We start from the raw sequence: 13,124 nt of genomic DNA on the forward strand, positions 1-13,124 counted from the left end.
ACCCCCTCGTTTCCTCCCTGGCAAGGTTTTAAAAGCATTAATTTACAAGGCCCTTCCAGGTAATGTCTTCTCCCGTCCCACTTCTCTGTCCAAAGAGGGGGCGGTCAGGGACGGCGCCCCGGGAGCGCTACCCCTCTTGGGCACTGCGGGCATCCAGGAACGCATCAGAACTTAGTGCGTCCTCCCTTGGAGAGGGGGCCACACCTGCCTGTCGTGGTCCTGACGGAGCCTCTGCCCTCTCGGTAACACGTTTTTTTAGCAATACACCCGTCCCTTCTTCGTCCAGCAAGACGAAGCCCCAGCTCCTTTTCCCCAGAGCTTCTGGTGAGCGAATTCTGTGAGTGTTTCTTTCCCTTTCCTCGGGGCTTTGCTCTCACTAACAAGGGTGGCCCCGAGGAGTGTGTCCTCCCCGGAAAAAAACCCCGGCACGGAAGGATTTCTCGCCTGAGCCTTCAGAGAAGCAGCAGGTGAAGGCCAGACGTGCACCCGCCTCCACATCGCTGGAGGACACCGGCATTTTCCCGGTCTTTCGCTTTATTCCTCTGTCTCCCTTTTCTTTCTAGAGATGTGCCATGCTCAGTGCCCATCGACCGAGCTTGTGGGGCAGAGGGAGGGCGGCTCGGCTCCTCCTGTTCTTGCCCTGCCTTCGTGAGCAGGATCCCGGCCCCCGCGGATTTCTGCGCAGAGGCAAAAATCTCTGTTCCCCGAGCGAAGCACGGGGGCTGCTCACAGCCGCGGCTTTCGCTCTAATCCGTGCTGCTCGGCGAGGGAGGAGTGGGAAGCAGGCTGCCTCAGAAGCGGCCCCCGTCCTCCCTCGTGGCCCGGGAGGAACGGAGCACGAAGTAGCGAGGCGCTTTATATTTTTCCGGGGGCGAAGCTAACTATGAACCAGAGCGGAGCCGTCGGATCCCCGGATCCCCGGGGAGTCCCGGAGGAGCAGCCAGGCCGCACGCACCGGGCCGGGCACCCAGCCCTCTCCGGGACGGGGGAGAATCCGCCGTGTGTCCCCCTCACCCCGGTGCCCACCCTTCCCCCCGCCGGCAGCGGCCTCTATGACGTCTGTATGACGTCACAGCGCGCCCCCGGAGCCGCACAGCCGCGCTGTGACGTCACGGGGGCTTGCGGAGAGGAACCGGAGCCTCAGCAAAGCGCAGCAAAACAAAGAGAAACGAAGCAAAACAAATCCAACAGGTCGTGTCCCCCACCCTGCGCCCCAAAACTGCCCCTCGGCTCTTGGCAGCGGGCAGCCCGACAACCCAGCCCTGCCTGGCAAACCAAAAGCCACCTCACACGGCACAGGCACATGCGGGACCACGGATGTCATTGGTAACTTTCTCACAACTGTGCGTCATCAAATCCAGTCCTTGTCAATGCCTTCCTCAGGAAAAAAAAAAGAGGAAAAAAAAAAAAAAAGAAAGAAATAAGAAAAGGGAAAAGAGAAGGCTGCCTGGGGAGGCTCCAAGGAGAGGAGAGGCAGCTGCTGCCTTCGAGCGGGGTGAAGGAAGCTGAGGCAGCCACGCCAGCCCTCGCCCCTGGTCAACAGACTGACGTGGCTACAAACCATAGCAAACATTTTATTTACAGGAGATATATATATATATATATATATATATATTTATATATTTTGTCAGTGCAGTATTTCTTGGCCGGATTATTCGAAGCAACAAGTTGCAACCAATGAGGACGTTGGTAAAATACTTCACATTGTAAATTGGTTGGGGGGTGGGGCGGGGAAAAGTGGGGATTTCGGAGAGCGTTCTCGCATTCCCTCGCTCGGATTTTCCTTGGAGAGAACGAGGGGCGGGAAACGCAGAATTAAAATAAAAAATAAAATAGAAAAAAAAAAAAAAAAAAGGTTCCCCGGTCTCCTGCGAGCAGCTCTGAGGGAAAGGCGGCCGCTTACGTTCTGCCTCCCCGGGGCCAGGGCTCCCCGCTCCGCCTGCGTGCTCGGCCCCTTGCCGCGGGCCGGGCCGGGCGCTGGCCACAGGCGGGAGTGGGCCGGGGCCAGGTTCGGTGCTGGGCCGGCCTTGCCGCGCTCCCGGGGCGAGGGAAGGGAGATAAATTAGCGCACAGGTCCCGGGCCACCCCGACTATAGGCCGCTCCGCGGCTCGGGGCTGGCGGCGGCGGGCGGCGGCGGGGAGGGCAGGCCGGGGCTGCCGGAGGACTTGCCCAGCCCGGCTGCGGGCAGGCTCCGCTCGGCGCCCTCAGTCCGTTCCGTGTCGCTGGGGGCCATATCGAGGGACTCGGCTTCGCTGCTGTCGCTGTCGCCGTCGGAGCGGCTGGGGCTGCGCTCGGACTCCCCGGGGGCGGCGGGCGGTGCGCCGGCTCGCTGGGCGGCCGGTTCCGGCTCCGGCGGCGGCTCCTTGTCCTTCTGGGCCTGCGCTTCCTTGGAGTGCCGCCACTTCATCCTCCGGTTCTGGGACCACACCTTCACCTGCGGCCGCGCCGCCCTTAGACGGGCGGCACGGCCCCACCGCGCCCCGCACCGCGCCCGGCCCCGACCCCTTCCACCGGCACCGGCAACGCGGGGAGAGGAGGAGGCGCCGTCCTCCCCTCCTGCTGCCCACATCCTTACGCCACTAAAGGGCTTTGTTTTATTTTTTCCTTCTTCTAGTTTGTGTATTTAAATACCGCACACACCCCACCCCGTGTTTGTTTGTTTGGATGGGTTTTTTCCTCTCTCCTTCTATTTCTTCCAGGAAACCAATACTTGCTCAAAAAACCACAGCGTTCTACAATCCTGTGCGCTGCGGGCCCTCAATAGTGGAATCATTACAGAGTGGCGTTAAATGATTCTGTTTGAAGAAGTGTTTTCACTTCCTCAGAACGAAGGATTTCACAACGCAAGGAAAGATTTAGACCCCAAAAAAATTAAAAACAAAAAGGAAAAAAAAAAAAGGACATTAAGAATAGGGTTTTCGCTTCTACTTCCTTTGCCCTAAACTGCCTTCTACAGCAAATTGCACTCAGTGAAGCGCACACTGACGGTCTGCCCTGGCCCCGCTTGTCTGTCCGCCCGGCCTGCTCCTCGGTGGCCAAAACAAAGGCACTCCACACCAGGCCAAGGTATGCCGCAGGACCTGGGCACAAGAGATGCTCGGGGCAAGGTGCAGCTCCTCAGACAGCCCCGCTTATGATAAAGGAAGGGAAAACACTTTGAAACCTCACTGCCCTCTGGTATCCATCTAAACTGGAAGTAAGGTTTGAAATAAAACCGAAGCCGTTCTTACTTGAGCATCTGTCAGCCCCAGCATCGCCGCCAGTTGCTTCCTGTCCGGTTTGGTGACATACTTCTGGATTTCGAACCGTTTTTCTAAGCCTTTCCTCTGCAGGTTGGAAAAAACAGCCCTGGACCAGGAGCGTTTCCTCTTGTACGTCTGGGGCAGCGTGTCCTTGGTTAGAACTGCATACGGACCTGGGGAGGGAAAGAGAAAAGTGGGGGAAGAGAGGAGGAGATGGCGTTATTAATATCACAGCCTTAAATTGATCAGAGTAAGAGTTGGAGTGTGATGTGCAGGGAGGGCCCGGGCCAGCGTGGCCCTGCCTGCCCTATGGGTACGTGTCCTGTCAGCTTGTACTGTTTCGGGCACGGGTGGAGCTGCCTGGAGCACGAATTTCTTCCTTTCCCCCCTCCCCGCTTCTTCTCTCTAGGCCCAGGTTATTACTCCTGTACTCGATGGGACGGTCCTCTAGCTCAGGTCCTAGCAGGCTCTTCCTCCCCCCCACACAGCCCGGCTTTCGGCCAAAATCTGAACCTCAATACACACACCCCGGCCTTGCAAAATTGCCTGGCGAATCCCTCCGGGAGGAAGGGGGCTGCTCCAGGTCGGAGGGCCCTGCGCCACGGGAGGGTCGGGGAGGGACAAGATGTACCTGGAAAAGTGTCTTGAAACTGGTGCTGCACTGAGCTCCTTGGGTTTGTGTTTAAGGGACCCAGGATAGCAGAGGCCTCGTTAATGGGGTCTAGAGACGCGAAGAACTGGCCGGCGGAAGGCTGCAAGTTGGGGAGATGAACCCCAGTTTGGCGGCTCGTAGTTAATAAGGAGGTCAGATCTGCGAGCACAGGAACAAGGAGATCTCTGTTATACCGCGGTCGAGACCGACAACCCGGCATGATTCGGAGCGGGTGCGCGGTCGGAGGAGCTCGGGGAGCCACCAAGCAGCCGTCTCCAGCCCCCAGGGGCTCTCCTCGGGAGAGGTGGCCGTGCCCCGGCAGTCAGACATCCTCCGACATATTTACTCCCTTGGTCAGGATGTTTACAGGCCGCGAGGAGAGACGGATTGAAGCGAAAGCCTTTTAAACGGGCTGTGCCCCGGGAGGCAGAAATCCCCGGCAGCTCCGGGAAGCGCGGAGCGCTCCGCTCGCTATTTTCACGCTATCGCTATTTTCCCAGGGGCCCAAGCCCTGCGCCCCGGCTCTGCCGTGCGGAGGCCGGGGCGGAGGGGGGGGAGGAGGGGGAGGAGGGGGGGCTCAGTGAGAGCTGTTAGAGACTCCGATTTATAACTTTTTTTTTCTTTTTTTTTTTATATATATATATATATATAATTCTTTTCTCGGCTAGATCGAAAACTTTTCAAATCGCGGGTGCAGTCGCTAATCACAGTACAAGAAAAGAGCACCGGGAGCATTAGCAGGGAAAGCGGACAAGCCAATTTCTCTACCTCTCAGCGTGTTGCCTTCCTTGACTTTGGGGTCAAACTCCGCCGATAAAATGCGGTCGATGCCGAATTTCAGGTCCTTGCTGGCGGGCGCCGGCGCCGAGCCGTGCGTGTGGCCGCCGGGCAGCCGGGCGGGGGCCGGGGCGCCTCCGCCGCCCGCCGCCGCCGCCGCCGCCGCCGCCGCCGCGGGGGACCGGTGCTGCGGGGGGCGGTGGTGGTGGGAGTGGTAGGCGGCGGAGAGCGGCGAGAGGCGCGCCGGGAAGGCGGCGGGGGCGTCGGGGGCCACGACGGGCGTGGGCCGGAGCGGAGAGGCCGTGGCGTGGAAGGGACCGCCGTGGTGCACGGCTCCCAGCGCGGCCGGCATCCCGGTGCCGGGCCCTCCGGGCAGGCTGTCGGCGGCTCCTGCCGCCGCCTCGCCGCCGGCGTGGAGGATGTCGGCGATGCAGAAGGACGGCTTCTTCGCCGCCGCGGCGTCCAGCGGGAAGCAGCCGCCGGCCGCCGGCCCCGATGCAGAGCAATACGCCGCTGACCACAAGCTGAAGTTGGAGGCGTAGAAAGGAGGGAGCCCGGCCGTGTACATCCTGCCCGAGGAGGGGACGCGCTGCTCCACAGCTCAGCTCCCGGGTGCGCGCCGCGGAGCTGCCCGCGGCCCCGGGCGCATGGGGAGGGATGGCGGGGCGAGAGGCGGCTGGTGGAGCACTTCCCGGAGGGGCAAAGAGGGAGAGCCAACCACCAAAAAACGACGAAAAAAAATAAAGAAGAAAATAACCCCGAAAATTAAAAAGTCCCCAGAACCCACGGCCAGACGAAGAAAGCGAGCGGGCGAGGAGCGGAGCGGCGCAAACAAAACAAACCCAAACCAAACCCCCTTTCCTCGCACTGGGGGAAGAAAAAAATATCCACCCCTCCCCAAAACTTTCTCTGGCAGCGAGCGGCCCTCGCTCCCTCCCCACGCCCAATCCGCGATCCTCGGGGCAGGGCAGCACCGCCCGCCGACACGCCCACGCAGGGCCGGGGCTGGGGCCGGCCACCGCGCCCACAGCGCCAACTGCGGGGCCCAGGACCCGCGATTTGGAGCGGTTTGCCCCACAAAGTAAACCCCAACACACGCCTATCCCTCCTTGAAACTGCGCCCTCGACTTTGAACAACCACTTTCCCCCTCTAACCCCGAGCCAAAAAAAAAAATAAAATAATATACAGCGCAAGGTCGCCGCGCCTGCCGCCGCCTCGATTTCCAAACGTCTGAAAGAAACGCGCAGGGAAATTTTTGGCTATTGGAAGCAGGTCTGTCCTCTTGGAAACGATTCTCAAGGAAATGTGTTTCCTTCCCGGACAAATGGGCCTGGGATAGTCTGGAAGAGAAAAAGTCCATGCTGATGCACGCAATATATGTATTTAAGAGACCTCACAGATATTCTGGGCCCAGGACACGTTGGATCCTGCATTAGCAGCGATTAATTACCTACTACCATTTTGATGACAGTGTAACTTTACGATAGCTTTCTGTCAGGTTCTCCATCCCGGTGGCTGCACCTGCTTGTACACCAATTACACCTTAAAAAACAACTATGTAATTTTTCAAATATTTGACAGCAGAACTATCCCCATTTGTTTCCATTACGCCAGAATCATACACTGTATTCATTGCAATGATTTAGGGACAAATTTATGAAAGCATTTTTGGTGCTTTTTTTCCTCCGCTCTAACATCGCATTTGTCTTTAGCCGTCTCTGAAAATCAACTATTGCTTTATTTTTAGTTTTCGTACAAGTAAAGCAGTCGCTGTCATTTTGAGCAGCCTCACGGGTCGGACAATTGCAAGTTTGCTTTGATTTTGTTTCAAAAATATAATATTATTTTTTCAGAAGCTTTTCCCAAATTCTGACAGTTTTCGGGGAACCGCCAGAAATGAAAACTATTTTTCTTTCACCAGGTATGAAGATGTAGCTTCTGTGGGAGTACTGAAACCACCTGCGAGCGAGAGTGAACGCATTCCTTAGCCATAACCGTGTGCTATATCGGGTGAGGCTGGTTCCCCGGTTTGGTTCTTATTAACGAAGAAAAAACAAAAAATGAAGAGGGGCTGGCTTGCCAAGATATGTCCGAAACCCAAACGCGGCGGAAGAAAAAGTTTATTATGTCTCAGCTTTTCCTGCCTCGATATAGGAAAGCCCCTTTTCCTTGCATCTCTCCCCCATTCTCCCTCACGACAGCTGACCCCAGCGCCATCCTCTTGCTCTCAAACCGGATCGAACGACTCCGGTTCCACTCGCGTTCCCACCGCCGGGCAGAGCCACCCGGCCAGCCCGCCCGAGGAACAGGCAACGAAGTGTGCCCTGGGCGCTGCATCTCGGCCGCAAACCGCCTCGTTAAATTATTGCTGCAATTACCACCGCTACCCCGGAGCGTTGGACCAGCCCTGGGCTGCTCACCAGGCAGTCAAGGAAAAAAAAAAAAAAACAAAACGCGGTGGGTTTTTTGGGGGTTTTTTTGTTTGTTTTTTTTTCTTTTAGGAGCTGATTTCCAAACTCCTCTCGCCTCTCGGCCCTGCAGGTCCCGTGGATGAGCACCGGAGGGACGGGCCCGTTTGTGGGCAGGCCGGGGCAGACCCCACCCGGGCACGGCCGCGGCTCCGCTGCCTCGGTGCAGCCGGTGCCTCGGTGGCCGGGGCCCCGCTGTCATCCCGCGGGAAAAAAATAACCCAAAACGAAACCCTGAACGCCTCACACCAAAGCTCTTCACCCCCGGGCTGGCCTCGGGAGGGAGAGGGGGCCGCGGAGTGCGGGTCGCGGGGGCAGGTGTTTTCCCGGGGCTCGGCTAAGCCGGGCCCCCGCGCATCCTCCGCGGCCGAAACCAGGAGCACCTGCCTCACCCCCCGCCTCTCCCTCCTTCCTGGGGACAAGAGTGTCCTCTCTCCCCAAAGGCCTCCGCAGGCCTCCCTGCCTGTCCGAGGACGCGCAGGGCTGCGCGGCCGCGCTGCCGGGGGAGGCGGCGGCCCCTCCTCCCCGCGCAAGGAGGGAGAAGGCTGCAGGAAACCCGGGGCTCGCTGCAGTCCAGGTCATCTCCTGTTTTTTGAGAGGTTCCAACTCGGACTAAATGAGCGGATGTGCCTGCGAGATTTGTCCCAAAATAGAAGCGGCTTTAGTATTTTAGGATACAGCAGAAATCCTTATTTCTTCCGGAGAAAAACTTCATAATGAGCGCGAGCACTTCCCTTTTCAATATTTGTGCAACTTTATCTCGACCAGCAAGTTGCTTTGGTGACGCAAATCCGCCCTTGTGTATTGCAACTACAAAAATAAATGCAAGGAAATCAATTCCCTTCTAGCAATGAAAACATAAATATACAGCTGCGACTTTCCCCTTTAATCTTGCTTTCCGAGGGACTCGAGAAGGAGGCAAATGAACTTGCGGCAGAAGCGATGCTGCTGCTTTTCCTTTTTTTTTTTTTTTTTTTTAGGAATGGAGTCTAGATTGATATTTTTTTTTTCTTCCTCGAAGCTGACAAAGAAGGAGGTTGAATTATTCGAGTTCTTACGAGGGGAAAATAGGACTAAGCCCAAGGCTCTGAAGCTTCCCCGTCCCTACTCGAGAGCACGGGACCGGGAGCATCCCGGAAAGGGCCCAGCGCTGCCTGCCAGCGCCCCGCGGGGAAGGACGGACTGCCCTTTCGGCCAAATGCCTTCCCCGTCCAGCTCCCCGGCGAGCTGCGGGCAGGTCGATCCCACGGATCCCGCCGGGATGCTGGCAGCCCGAGCTCCCCGCCGCCTGTCCCGAGCTCCGAACGGTGCCCGAGCCCGACGCTGCCTGTTAACCCGATGGGGGCTCGGGGCTCCCCGTCACCGCAGGCAGCTCTCGGCGGCCCCGCCGCGGGGGGATGGGGAGCCAGGTTTGCCCCTCCGAGCCGGCTCAGGATGCTGGCGGAGCTGCCACCAGCCCTCCTTCTCCATCGCCCTCGGCCTGCGCCTTGCCCGTTGGATTTTAGGCTTTTGTATGTGCTCTGCTTATTCCTGTGTTTTTATCTAGAAACGTATCTGCGAGATATACAAAAATTTTTTAAAAGTTAAAATACTATTATATCTCTCTGGAAGAGTACTCGTAAAAATAAATATTTAATCCTCACGGGGAGCCCTCCAGGAAGAAGGTTCGCTCGGGTGGCGTTAGCGGGACCTCTGCACCCCCGTCCCGGGCGTTCCGTGGAGCCGCACCCCCGCCCTGCCCGCGCAGCGCCGGGCACCCCCCAAAACCCGTGCTCTGTCGCCACCTGCCGAGTCCTTGGGAAGGGGATTCCCCACCCTCCCAAAACCTCCCACTTCCGAAAAACCCACTCCCGGGGCCGCGCGAGCAGCAGGCGACCAGGTTTGGGGAGCGCCCCCCGCGGCAGCCGCCCGGGCCGGGGCTGCACGGTGGGCAGGGGCGCAGTGCGGGAGCCGGGGGGTTCCCGGCTGCTGCCGCCAGCGCGGCTCCAGCACCGCCGCGGGATGCGGGAGCGCTGCAGCGGGGCCGCCCCCCCCGACCGCGGGCCGAGACCCCCGGCCGGGATCCTCCTCTGGGAGCGGCCACAGCCGCCCCCGCGGGACTGGAGGGGCTTCCCCCAGCTAAGCACAGCTCCTTATCTGAAAGGCTCAACAGCAGCGCAGGCAGGAACTGCCCCAGAACCGCAAGCGAACCCAGCGACTAAGCTGGTCAACCCCTTGGCGTTTCCTTTCCATTGTTTCACGCGTTACTTAGTTGAATACCTGTGTCAGTAAGTCACGACTAATGTTATGTCATCTGCTGAGCAGCCGTGGAAGGCGTCGGAAAGCAGGCGGGATCTGGGTTTCCGTGCAGTAGGGCAGGATTTCAAGCCGCCTGCGGTGTATTTTAACTGCTGTTTGAATTCGGGTCAGGGTGTGCTTTTGGAGGGAAGCGCCTGATCCTCCTCACCTGCAGCTTTGTAACAAGGAGAGGTGTTGGGGTGCACACCCAGGAATCCTGGATGGCAAATGAGTCCACAAGGCATGCTAAAATTGTTCTGAAGCAAAATTCCCCTGAAATGCCTATATTATAGTTGTCTGAAAACTCCATGGGGTTTTCTGCATGTGAGCAGCCCCGAGAATTGTCCATATGTTCCAGCAGAGTAAGTCCCATTGAATGGGTCCATATGTGAGAGCGGATCAAAGCCTGAAGCTCCCAGCTCCAGGGACAGCACACCAGCCACTGAGCTGGAGACTTGTTCTCACACTTGCATGTTTGCATGCTGTGGCTTTCTTTCAGCTGCTGAAGCTGCTGTTTTCTGAGGAAACACGTTAGAGCATGGGAAGCTGAGGGGCTTCTTGGAGAGAGACTTTTTGTAGTCCCCCAAATGCTGTGTAGTCCCTCAAGTCTTTTCAGACAGAGAGGGGATCTTAAAACACAGCTTTACCTCTGCTCTTGAGTGCCTGGCTCAGAGATCTGGGATGTGGGAGGGCACTGCATCTTTCCACAGCTATGCATACAAAAGAAAGGAATGATATTTCCTTTCTTTTTTTCCCTTTTTTTTTTTATTTTTTTGTGTGTGTGTCTGTGTGTAAAGCTGCAGATTCATAAATCTTACAGAAGGGTCAGGGTAAGAAATATCAGCTGGAGAGAAGGCTGGCAGGGCTGTTGTGACTGTCTTCTAGTCTGCTCTAATATCTCATTAGATCTCACACATTAATTTAAGCACTCATTCTAGCAACTATTTTCTGCAATCTAAAATGGGTCCTTCACACATGGAGAGCCCCTGAGTTTGTTTTCCTTTCCATCAGCATCATATCATATACACCATCCAATCATCCTGATTTCATAGCTTACTCCATCCACCTTCATACTGCAGTAAGACCACAATCTGCTTGTAGGGGGAATTATGGGCTAGTTGTGATTTTCCAGGCCTCGCCAACAGCAGAGAGCTGGTGTGCAATTAACCCTCTGGTGGCTGATTAAAGGTGACAGGACGTGCAGAAGTGGTGACCCCCTGCTCTCAAGTGCAACCGCCCATCAGGGAAGCATTTGCTTGCACACGCTGGATTTAGTTGGCGCAGTGCACGGCAACTGAAAACAAGCACCACTGCATAAAACTCTCAGTAAGAAAAGACCATCCACACGTATTTCCTAAATCTGACAGGAGACTATAACTGAACCTGTTTTCAGCTGAGACCCAAGTGGGCAGCTCCTTATCTGAGGCAAGCTACTGCTGTTGAGGACAGGCTCAGAGTACCTCAGTTCAAGCTGGATTTTTAGATGCAAGTACAGATGAAAACGAAATAGTTTTTTGTTTGTTTGTTTGTTTTTTTATTCCCATAGTGGATCATCATCTCTATGATTTTGCCAGAACAATCCCAGTCTATTTCCAGAAAACCTAGCTGGTGCCTTCGGCCCTTTGCTTCTCAGCAGCAGTACATTAAAGTTACTGCACAGAAAAGCCGTTCAATATTGAAGAAGGAAATACTAATAACTGCCTAATAAAAGTCTTAGTAAGAAACAGTTTCCTCCTTCTTGCCAACAGCGGTCAAAAATGTGGGGAAGCTGGAAATAAAGATATCAGAATACAGACGCATAAAAGGCAAAATCAACCCCATAAGGAAGTCAAGTTTCTAGAAGAAAATTACTCTGTAAAACTCATCTGGATTTGAGAATAGTTATTGTTTTTCTTCTACCCCTGCTTTCATGTTCAAAGTGGATTTAAATGCAGTAGGTACACATCAACCCAACTTTAAAACCAACTCTTTCCTTGCTATTAGCATTTATAAAACACCAGGAAAATAATATCATCAAGGCCCTTACAAAAAGTCCCATTTTAACCTTTATTTGCCCAAGGGAGATCCTTCCTGGTGGATGCCGAATGGGAGTGCCAGCCAGAGGAGTTTTATGGGCCCATAAACAAGTGTGCCAGACTATACAGTGTGTATACAGCACCCTCCAGAGCTGCTTCCCTCACTGGAACCGAATCTGCTCTAAATGGAGTCCAGCCATCGCTTGGATAGCTCACAGATTCCCTGTGCCAGGCTCCACCAGGTCTTGGAAGACCCAGGTCACCTCCCTGTGAGACAGCCAGGAGGGTGGGCAGATGTTCTGGGAGCCGAGCAGGGTGGTGTAAGGTATCCCCTTGCCAGCTGTGGGTCTGGGATGCTGCCTACAGCAATAGCCGTTCCTCCACGCCTTCGGCAAATGGAAACAAAAACAGAGGAGGCGCAGTCAACACAGCAATGCAGCACACAGGGGAAGTAATTTCCTACTGATACCTCTAACACATCATTTTATATCTCAGTGCCTGGGATCTGGTTACCTTTATCTTAGCCAAAAGACTGTAGCGGTCATAAAAGGTATTTTGCTTTTATTTCTTCTAAAAAGTTTTATCATGAGATTTTGATTATCTGTCCTGTAGTGGTGAATTCCAAAGTCTCATTATCTCCCATGTCTCCCTTCACTGTCCTGTCCTCAATTTTTTTTCCGGATTTCTCAGCTCCTTGAGGCATCCATTCATCTCGGAATTGTGAAATGAAGAGAAAAAGGGCAAGACTGACCAGTTTTTCCTTTCATTTGTCACAGTGTCTAAGCCAAATGTTTGCCCTTGCCCCCTGATGTATGAACTCCTTTCCAAGCCAAGATATTCTCATTTTCCCAGCAATCCATTTAATTTTGCAGCCATGATGAATGGTGATACGAATCTCAACACGTTTCAGGTCTCAGCCAAACTTTGCAAGGAATAAAGACATCAGAGACAGTCTCATTACTGCAATTTTTCCCAAACCCTAACAAAGCAGCACCCTCTAGTGCAAGCTGACAATAAAATTCTCAATCACAACAACCCTCCTGGGTCACATTCGGTCTGGGTGTATGGCCACTGGAACTGCTGGGAGTGAGCTCAGCCACAAGGCTTTACTCTCCTCTCTGACACTTCCTCAGATCTCCTCCCTAGGACCCCCTTGGATGCTTTGGGAACATGTTGGATGTTGATGGTTCCCCAGGGCTCTGGCAGACCCAGGGGCAGCACTGCCTGCAGCCAGGAGGCAGGGATGGCTATTGGGCCAACCTGCTTTCATTTCTGGGGGACACTGCTACCCACCAAAGTCTGGAAGTAGAGAAATATTCCTTATGAGGAGTCTGTCTCCCATCTTGGGTGTTCTGAGACATGTAAGAGGTGTCCTACCTGCTTTGGAAGGACCAGAGGCCAAAAGGAAGGCAAAAAGTGGTCGGCTGATGAAGGAAAGGGGCTGAGCTGAGGGCTAGGCTGCAGGAAGCAGGGCTGGGTGTGGAGGGGGTACTGTGACTTTCACATGGAGAAAGGCACTGGTTTCTGGGAGCTCTGGGGACTAACCAGGTGTGAAAGCTGAGGCTGAGGGCAACATGGTATTGTATTACTTCTGGTGCAATTTGCTTTCATTACTAGCAATTTCCATACGTTTCATCAGTTTTATTGTTGTTAGAAGGAAGGAGAACAAGAAAACGACACAATTTTGGCAG

At 55.0% G+C, this 13,124-nt stretch overlaps 1 protein-coding gene across 1 annotated transcript; it reads right to left on the reverse strand.

Annotated features, from left to right (window-relative positions):
* Nucleotides 1–1,554: 1,554 nt before the first annotated feature.
* On the reverse strand, nt 1,555–5,600 carry HLX (H2.0 like homeobox). Its single transcript, XM_005523414.3, has 4 exons — nt 4,664–5,600; nt 3,875–4,054; nt 3,232–3,416; nt 1,555–2,435 (listed from the first exon to the last, which is right to left on the reverse strand). The coding sequence occupies exons 1-4, from the start codon at nt 5,238–5,240 to the stop codon at nt 2,091–2,093; spliced, it is 1,287 nt and encodes a 428-aa protein (XP_005523471.2). The 5' UTR covers nt 5,241–5,600; the 3' UTR covers nt 1,555–2,090.
* Between the last annotated feature and the right edge of the window lie 7,524 nt (nt 5,601–13,124).

Source organism: Pseudopodoces humilis, chromosome 3 (assembly GCF_049639895.1).
Source record: "Pseudopodoces humilis isolate 2021_Gansu_Grassland_sample_001 chromosome 3, ASM4963989v1, whole genome shotgun sequence".
Classification (NCBI taxonomy): Eukaryota; Metazoa; Chordata; class Aves; order Passeriformes; family Paridae; genus Pseudopodoces; species Pseudopodoces humilis.